The sequence below is a fragment of the Lissotriton helveticus genome, chromosome 1_1, assembly GCF_964261635.1.
Source record: "Lissotriton helveticus chromosome 1_1, aLisHel1.1, whole genome shotgun sequence".
NCBI classification, from domain to species: domain Eukaryota; kingdom Metazoa; phylum Chordata; class Amphibia; order Caudata; family Salamandridae; genus Lissotriton; species Lissotriton helveticus.
Window position 1 is genome coordinate 1,444,020,957 of NC_136057.1, and position 9,742 is coordinate 1,444,030,698.

Genomic DNA, 9,742 nt, shown 5'->3' on the forward strand with positions numbered 1-9,742 from the left:
CCACATTAGTGGTTTTGCAATTCGTCAACGTTTGGGACGTAAGGGTCCGCATGTTGAAAGTCCATTGTTTTGTCTCAATGGCTGAATCGCATGCTGCACATGTAGAGCATTTAAAGTTGCCCACAACTGGTTTCATATCGCTAATGGATCTTTGTACAGGTGCGGTGTTTTTCTGTTCCATTCTTGACCGGACGATCAGGTCTTTAAGGTTCTTATTTTTCCTATACGCAAACACTGGTTTGGGCAGTTGGTTTTCCTTGGGTTTTGTGGCATTCAAAATGTGCCAGTTGGAAAACACAATGTGCTGTAGTTTGGCATTCATAGTAGAATGTCTGGTGATAAACACCATTTTAGGGCTGGGTTCTTTGATTTGTGGAGTTAGGAGATGTTGTCTATCAAAGAACCTGGCTCTTTTATAGGATTCACGGATTAAGCGCTTCGGATAGCCTCGGGAAATGAATTTTCTTTTCATTTCTTCAGCTCTAATGTCAAAGTCTGCAAGTGTGGTGCAATTCCTTCGAACTCGGAGGAATTACCCGAATGGAATACTTGATTTTTGGGTCACCGGATGATAGCTGGTGAAGTGAAGTAATGTGTTACGAGCTGTAGGCTTCACGAACAGATCCACAATGAGTTGTCCATTCTTGCTGGAGATGCTAATGTCTAGAAACTCTACACATGTTTGGCTAGCTGTGGCTGTGAAAAAAATGTTGTCATCACAGAGATTTAGCCATGATACAAAGGTGTGTACTGATTCTGTTTCAGAGGACCAAATGAAGAAGACATCATCAATAAAGCGAGACCATGATGAAACGGACTCGCTAAAGGGGGCAACATCATTATAGATGAATTTAGATTCATATGCGGCCATGTATATATTTGCCACAGTGGGCGCACAGGAAGCCCCCATGCTGACTCCCTTCGTTTGTTGGTATAGGGAGCCATTGAATTCAAACGTGTTTTCAGTTAAGACTACTTGGAGGCAGTCTAGAATGAAAGTTTTGGAGCATTCTACCTCAAATGTGTCTATGAACCAGGCTACAGCTGTAATTGCTCCTGATTGCGGTATATTAGAATATAGGGCTTCGATATCCATAGTGATCAGCCACTGTGTTTCTGGGTTGAAAGACAGTGTTTCCACTGTATTGATGATGTCCCTAGTGTCCTTTATGTGAGACGGAATTCTCGAGATGTGTGGTCTCAAAATAGTATCCAGATATTTGGACAATGGTTCTGTACTTGACCCGATGGTGGTCACTATGGGTCTATAAGGTGGGTCTGTACTACTTTTGTGAATCTTGGGGACTCCGTATATAGCAGCCATCTTGGGTTGGTTTACATTAAGGAATTGCCATGTCTATGAATTCGGGAGTGCTGAATGACAGGCAGATGTGCACCACTTCCCTTACTTCTTCTTGCCTGTCCACTCCAGGAATGACCTCTATTTTTTATCCTCTCCACAGGGATGTGCAGCTGACCGAGGAGGCCGTCAGGCGCTACCTGACCCGCAAGCCCATGACCACCAAGGACCTCCTGAAGAAGTTCCAGACCAAGAAGACGGGCCTGAGCAGCGAGCAGACGGTCAACGTCCTGGCTCAGATCCTGAAGCGGCTGAACCCGGAGCGGAAGAACATCAACGACAAGATGCATTTCTTCCTGAAGGAATGAGGGGGCACTGCGGGAAACCAATCGGATGCGGCGAGCTGGCGGGCACTGCAGCACCGGAAAGCGCACCCGCGGAGAAGGGCGGGGAGGAGTCGGTGCTCGCAGATTACATTTTATACTGGGACAGCGGGTTTAGTCTGCCCTCCCGCCATCTTCCAAATGTAGAAACCCGGTCTATGTGAATTATAGGCCATCACATAACTTCACCTTCTGAGAAGGAGCCTCACCAGTAAGTTATGGACTGCTTGAATCCTCCTACCCAGTGCTTTATGGGTCCTTTACCCTACCCCGGCCCCACCCCCTTTGAGATGGTTAGGTCACAAGTGGACTTCCCCTGCGACCCAGTTTTGTCCTTGTTTTGTACTTCGAGGATGTGTTTCCAGCTATATTAATAACATTTTAGTTTTAGGGGTCACCTATGGACAGTTTATAGCTCCCTATTATGTGGACTCCCCTTTTTTATTGGTGTCTACTCCTGTACAAAGGAGCCTAAATGTGCTTTCCGCACCTCGGGGCCACCAGGTCCTTCTTTTGTACACACACTGCACTGAGTTCAGTATTAAAGACTTGATGGAACCAGGGTCTCCTCTCTTGTGTCTTCCTAATACCACACCTTTGTGGCCCGAAGGTTACCTCGCAGGATGTGGTTACTTTGGATTATCTGTTTCATAAAGAACCAGAAACACAGTTTAAGCAAACTTGTCACTTTACATTTGTGTTAAATGTGTTTTTTTAGGTGTTGGGCTTCACTTCTGTCCCGACAAGGCGGTACTGTGTTTTGTTTTAGGTTGTGAAAGTTTGGAAGAAGCTGTTCTAATACAATTAGAATATGGTGTTCATAGTCTGTGCTGGGGAGACGTGCTGTGTTCCTTGAGTGGGGTGCTGCTGTGCTGTTGAAGTTGTGCTATGATACGAGGTGCTGTGGTGCTTGGTGATATACTGCAGAAGATGAGCCTAGCAGGCCCCTAGAAGGAAGCACCCATCATTCCCCAGAGGGGCTAGGGAACGATAATGGCAGGAGGCTGGTGGTGTGCCGCATATTTGAAGACATGAGGTCCCTCAGAGGCGCGCACCTCTTGCACGGCAGAGATGCTGTTGACATCTCTTTCGTGATTCCCGGGAGCAGCCGCCCTGGACTGGCTCCTCGCGCAGATGCTTCGAATGCCTCAGTAATTCCATAAAAATGCTTTGCATTATCTTCTGAGCTCCTCTGAAACATTCCTAACCATCACTGTCGCCCCCAGAGCGGCTGTCATTGATCAGGAAGAAGGGCTCCTGCGTCTGAACAGAACGTCCACTGCTCGCTCAGTCTTGGCCTTTTATGGTGAGGGCGTCTGGCGGAGTTCAAAGGCAAATGACATTCAATGATAATGCATTATACAGGAGAGAATGGCTGTGGACACTATCAAATGCCAATCGTGGCCAGTAGATCAGACAACAAGTGTCCTTCACTTCAAGCTTCTTGTGGACAAGACACTTGCGAGAGGGGGGGGAGAGATAGTCTTTTACCCTCCACCCCCTAATCCCATATTTAGACGGGCCCATAATTGCAGTGCATCCCTAGCAGGCTATATTTGCATCTTTGTGCAGCCCTAAATGGTCTATCCAAGGCCCTCTTTTTGCTGAACCAATGAGAAAACCCACCCTGCAGCGAAGAGGTGTTAGCACCTTTTAAGTGACTAAACTTTGGTAAACAAGCAGCCATCCCGTTAGGCCAAGCGGAGTGCAAGGCTACCTCAAAAGGTTGCAGGTTTGGTACACCATGGACAGTAACATCTGCCCCAAAAAATGGTGCTGGGCAATGCTGGGAACCCTTATATAATTCAAAGGAACAACAAGTTACTTTCTGTCAGAAATACTCTTAGTGGTGGATATGCAATCTTGATGCATATTCCTCATCTTTGAATATCTCCCTGGCGTCAGACTTGATCTGGAAAAACGAACAAACAGTGGCTCACAATGGATAGCACTGCTGCAGCACTAGCTGCAGATCTGCCCTTTCCCCAGAATATGACAAGATGGAGCCATTAAAGGTGCCTCGTCACGTCTAAACGTACAGTTCCCTGTCAAACACAAAATGAAAATCGCCAGTGTACCCCAACTTCATACCACGAACATTAAATGTAGTGTTTTCCAACCATAATTTTGTATTTTCTTTTTTCTAACGCCATCCTTTGAACCAGAGCTGCTTCAGACCAGGAGGCCGGTTGGCGGTGAGGATTCTTCAGCAGAGTATGCACCAGAAAAAGCAGTTTGATGATAAATGCCTTGTTTAGCTGAAGGGTACTACTTCTGCAGATTCCTAATCTTTAATAGGCTGTAACTCCGGGTTGGACTCCATATAGGACTCCCAGGCCCAGTGATATACCAGTGCCCCCAGGGTAATGACTTGGTACACTCCATGTAATATTTTAAATGTGAACCTCACTGATCCACACCAATGGCTGTTCCTACCTCATGGTAGAGCGCACATCAAAAGGTACGTAAGTATGCTTGTGTGCGAGTGCGTCTGTTCTCGCGCACTGTGCCACACTAGCTTATGTTCAGCGATGTCCCTGCACCATGTTTACAGCATTTCTACACCTCACCCACCACCTTCCATACAGGTCAAACTACAACCAACACCCTTTTAAACCATGCGTTCTTAAAAGGCCCCCATGAACATATTGGAGGACTTTGTGACCTTGCCGGGTGTATGAAGTGCTGTACCAGTGCAAAAGAATACGGTGTAGTTTGACTGCGGACAACAATTCTGGAGGTACCAGTCTGCTTTCAAATCATTGTCACTTTATTTTTTAGCTGATCATGAAGTCGAAGGTCATGTTGTTTATCCATTTAGGAACTCAGCCTTCCCAAGTGTCCAGCCTATGTCACCCCTTCTCATACTAAAGAGTGTGAGGAGGAAACATATTGGCAAAGTGAAAACCTCTGATTCAGGGCGAGAGAATCCCACTTTCAGGAAGAATGTTTCGCCCGTCCACAAACTAATCTTGAAAAAGTACACAACAACTTGACTGTCTCCGCCTTCAAGTACCAGACTCTACGAGTTGACGTGACAGCCATAAAGAAAAATATTTGTAATATTTACAACTATATTGAGAAAAACTGCTTGGACTCCATTGACACCATTCAAAAGTGACCCCAAAGTAGCATCACAAAGTAGGGTCATATGTATGATTCAACCCTTACAAGAATAGCACCACCAAGAAAAATTAAAATGAAATTTTACCAGGCTAAGAGCCAAAAAGCAAACTAAGTGGCCAGGTATACCTTCACTGTGCCTACAGTGAGTTCTTGACTTGAGAGCAAAATATCAAACCTCCAAGCAACAAAATGTTTGAAACGTAGCTGACCAAACTGTGCCAAAACACACCAACTGGCAGTTAATTCAATAGCCAGTCTAGATGAATTTGGTAGAAAGGTGCCTGGCTACGCAAATTGCGTTCATCCCCATCAGAAGCTTTAGAAACCAGGTGAAAGGGTTGATCGTAGGTTCCCAGGGTCTAAAGAGAAATATGGAAAGTCCTGTGTTCTGCGCAGGCATAGTGCCACAACTTATGTAAGAACGTACCAGGCTGACATTCAGCCTTATGGGAGCAAGACGTATGGAAAGTGCTCACACCTAAGCACAAAAGGTACACAATGTCTCTGAAGACCTTTTATTTGAGAGCAAGCATCTTGCAAGTCCAGAGACCCCACCCAGTCATACAAAGCTGGTAGCACGTGAGGCAATGTCCAGGTCTTGAGCTTTTCTTCTAGTATTTGTCTAGGTGTTTGAGGCTTTGGAGGGCTTGTTCTTTGAAAGATACTTACATCTGGATCCAGATACAGATTTGACCAAATCTGTGATTTGGTCAAATCACTATCCTTTTTCACACCCCAATAATATTTATTATATATAGAGCGACCCTTTCTAGGGCACCTTTCTTCAACAGTGGCTGGTCTTATGTCTGTATATGGGAGAGTAGAGAGGACTCAAATGGTCATTCGCACAAATGGGAATGAATAATTCCACCGAGCAATCTGTAGGACCCATTAAATAATTTTTCATTTACTTACACGTACTTTGTGCTTGTGCTTTTGGAGTACAATTTAATGTTTTTTTTGTTAATACTTGTGCCGATGAAGACTACCTGTGGTGCTCTTCCCTGTCAGTAGCACTCCATGTCCCGGTACTGATGAAATGACTTGGTCTAGGAACCGAATGGATAGGCACCCTCCGCCTAGAGTAACTTGCATTGCTATTGGTACATGGGGGTCTCTGCCTAAAGTAACTTGCATTTCCGTTAGTGGAATTGGTGCATGGGGGTTCCAAGCCTTGCAATCACACAGTGGCCCGGCTACATTTGAAGCGGTCCAAAAAGAGTCCACTCTTTAAGTTGCAGCCTACCAAACAGCTCAGTTGTCTGGTTTGCGAAAGATATCTTCAGGACTATCAGAAAGTTGAACTAGGAATGGATTCCGCCCTTTGATTACCATTGGCTTTGTGGTTTGAAACTCACATTTTCTGGCAGTCTTATTTACTGGCTTATTTTGCTTTAGGATCTCCAAGTTCAGTTCTTCCCTCTTGTTGCCTAAATCGTGTTTACTGTATTCTTCAACAAACTTGCTTTCTGTAAACAGGCCAGTAAATCTTGTTCTTATCTAGTCACATTTGCTATGCATTCAAAGACTTGGGGCAAATGTCAGGCACTCTCTTCCTAGGGCACTTGTTTACTTTTCTTTCTCCGACTTCAGAGAGGATTTATGTGAAAATCTTGCTGGGTACTGGGGGTAGAAAATAGTTTTTTTTTTCCTAGCACACAATAACACGTAAATGAACTGTGTAAGTATTTCAGAATTAGGAGCACAAATGAAGCACATTTTTTGTTATTGATCATGTGTGTTGGAAACAAGTACTTTAATATGATCAAAACAAATCTTTACACTAGTTAATGCCATTTCCACTCATTTTCGACTGTGCACTATATAGTTTTATTAGTAAAACTGTATGTCTGTGCAAATGTAATGGTCATTTCAATTTAAAATGTGTTATATGTAATGGCAGTATGCTACTACATCATGAATATTCCACCCAACTCCATGCCACTGCACTCTGCTCCACTCTACGCCACTGCACTCTATGCCTCTCAACTCCACCCTGTACCACTCTATGCCATGCCAATGCACTCTTCGCCACTGCACTCTACACCACTCCAGACAAGGCCACACCAGTATACTCTGCACAATTCCACTCTGCAACACTGCACTCTACGCCAATACACTCTACGCCATTGTGCTTTATTCTGTAACACTCAACTCTATGCCCCTGCACTCTACTGCACACCAATCTCATCAATTCTGCACTCTTTGCTCCTGCACTCTACACCACTTTACACTATTACACTTTACACTTCTTCACTCCTCTCTACTCTGAAACAGTCTACTCTGCACCACGCCACGCCACTCTACAGAACTGCATTATGTCACTGAACTCTACCCCACTCCACTCTGCACCGCTGTACTTTACGCTACTCTACACCATTGCACTCTCGCATGCTACTCTGCAGCACTGCACTCTAAGCACTACGCTACTCCACTCAATGCCACTATTCTTTACTCTGCACCACTCTGTGCTGCTCTGCACCACTCTACGCCACTTCACACTGCCACTCTACCCTCTACGCCACCGCCCTCTATGCTTCTGGAGACTACTGTGCACTATTGACCTCTGTATCACTTAACACTACTTCACTCTACGCCACTTCTCTCTACATCACTCCACGCTACTCTGTGCCACTCCACTCTACTATGCATCACTCTGATCTATGCCACGGCATTCTAGGATGCTTCATTGTACGCCACTGAATTTAATGCCACTGTACTCTGTGCCACTAAACTCTGACTCTCCACACCAATACACTCTACTCTATGCCACTCCAGGGTATGCCACTCTACACACCCCTAACTATTCCACTCCAATACACGGCCCTCTCTGCCACTCCACCTTACAACACTCTACTCCATACTTCGGCATTTCACTCTATGCCACTCCACTCCACTCCACTCTCCTCTATGCCACTAACTTTTACCCATCCGAAACAGCAGGCACACTGGTGTAAAACATGGCTAAAACACATTGGCAAAGCCAATACCTCTTACATAGATGAGACCAATTGGAGTTGCCAATACTTGCTCTCCTTATAGTCACACAATCCAAGGGAGTATGCCAATAAGATTAGTTTAGACATTCCCACTGAACCCTATGGATGGCAAGAGCGTGTGTCCGAGTATGATAACTTTTGTGTTCACGGAGCATGCCACAGCATTGGCCATGTCTATCCCCGTCTGTGAAAAGGTTCTTTCATATGATCTGGGATCCTCATAATCACAAGTTTCCCAAACCATTGGAGTGCTATAATCTTAGATGTAAACATTTTGTGCACCATTATGCTCTCTCTGTCTTGGGGTCGCAGTCAAGAAAGTATTGGCCTTCAATCTTACCTGAAGGGACTTGAAACACAAACTTTCAGGAGACCGGGGAGCAGAAACTTTGGGTCTGAAGGAGGTGGCCCGTGTTGGATGGCCACCTGCCTGTGCAAGGTTACACAAAAATATCCAGCATCACCTGCTTGAAGGTACTAGTAGTCTGAGGAAAAAGCCTTTTGGCAGCTTCTTTAGCACCGACAGTGGCATGGAAGAGGGAGTAGGTGTCTGCGATGTTAGGAAGCTGTACTACCTACCAACAGATTTGTTTCTAGACCTAGCGCTCTTTCTGGAGGACGATTGATTCTTCTTTTGGTAAATTCTAATACGCCTGTGCCGTCTCACTGGCTGTTCGGCTTGGAATAGGACTTGCCTCTTGTGATGTTTGCCTTCGCTGGGAAGATTTTGACCTCCCTCTGTATCACTGTCTCAGCGTGCATCTGTGCACACTTGGCACAGGACGGTGAATCGTGGTTTACCCTTACACACCACTTTAAAGGTGCTGTAAATCCTCCCAGGTGGAGATCCGTACACCTCTATCTGAAAGAGACACGTTAGTGATAGATTCCTTACCTTAGAATATCCCCAGGCGTCAGACTGGATCCGGATAATTTTGCATAGCAATACCCCTGCGCGCCGGCAGGCGTCGTCCACGGCTCCGCGTCGTTAGCACCGGAATGACGTCGTCGGAGTACTTAGACGCCGCCCTCGCGCGCTGACGTCAGTTCTTTTTTCCGCGCCAGCTAGTGCAGATTCGGAGAACCTCTACCCCTTAAGTTATTTTTTTTACTAAACTTTTTGATCTTTTTGATAATTTCTCTAATCGAGTCTTCGACTCCTACGGTGCCGGTAGGGATGCCCGGGTTCAAACCCTGTTCCAAATGCAACCGACTGATGTCTAGTGTCTAGGCCTCGACCACCACGACCGCACCTGCTCCGACTGCCGGGCCCTGACGTCCAAGGCTAGGCGGGAGCGGTCCCGCAAGCGACTGGAGCTTCGGCAGTCTGCCCCGCGCCGCTCCAGGTCCCGGTCCCACAGGAGGTCAAGGGACAGGTCGCGGGGTCGGAGCCCTCGCAGCTCGGGGAGTCGGCATCGGTCTTCGGGATCCTCCTCAGGTAAGAGGCATGAGAGGTCGGAGAGACGTCCTCCATCTCCCGGCCCACCCCAACGCTCGCACGACGCGGCCGGGGGTCCCTGGGCACGGTGTGACGCCAGAGGTCGAGCGGTACCTCATGGCCATGAGGTCCCTCCCTCCTCCGCCGGTTTCCGTGTCGCCTCCGAGCCCAACGGTCCCAGCTGGAAGGCCTAGCGGGTCGAGTGCTTCGGCTCCGACGCCGTCGGGTGCTCCGGCCCCGGCGCCGCCGGCGACTTCGGTCCCGGCGCCGCAGGCCCTCGCTGGATCTGGTTCCGGATCCGGGTCGTCGCCGGTTGACCTCACCGGCGCCGGCCCTGCGGGTGTCGCCCCCGGCGACGCCGTCCCCACTCCTACCCTCGATTCGGCTCCGGCGGCGGAGCGGCGCCGCTCTCGACGTCGTATGGAGATTTCTATTTCCACGAACCGGCTCCATCTGTTGATCCTGAACTACAGGAGATGGGTGACTAGGGTGATTG

The 9,742-nt window shown here is 47.3% G+C and overlaps 1 protein-coding gene across 2 annotated transcripts in view; it reads left to right on the forward strand.

The window, feature by feature from the left end:
• Positions 1-2,246, forward strand: part of GTF2F1 (general transcription factor IIF subunit 1) — a 228,668-nt gene extending 226,422 nt beyond the window's left edge. For both annotated transcript variants that reach the window (XM_078685706.1, XM_078685702.1), the window contains exon 14: positions 1,464-2,246. In XM_078685706.1, the coding sequence (XP_078541832.1) occupies positions 1,464-1,668 (205 nt within the window). In that variant the 3' untranslated portion in view covers positions 1,669-2,246. The remainder of the gene's footprint in view (positions 1-1,463) is intronic.
• The last annotated feature ends 7,496 nt before the right edge of the window (positions 2,247-9,742 follow it).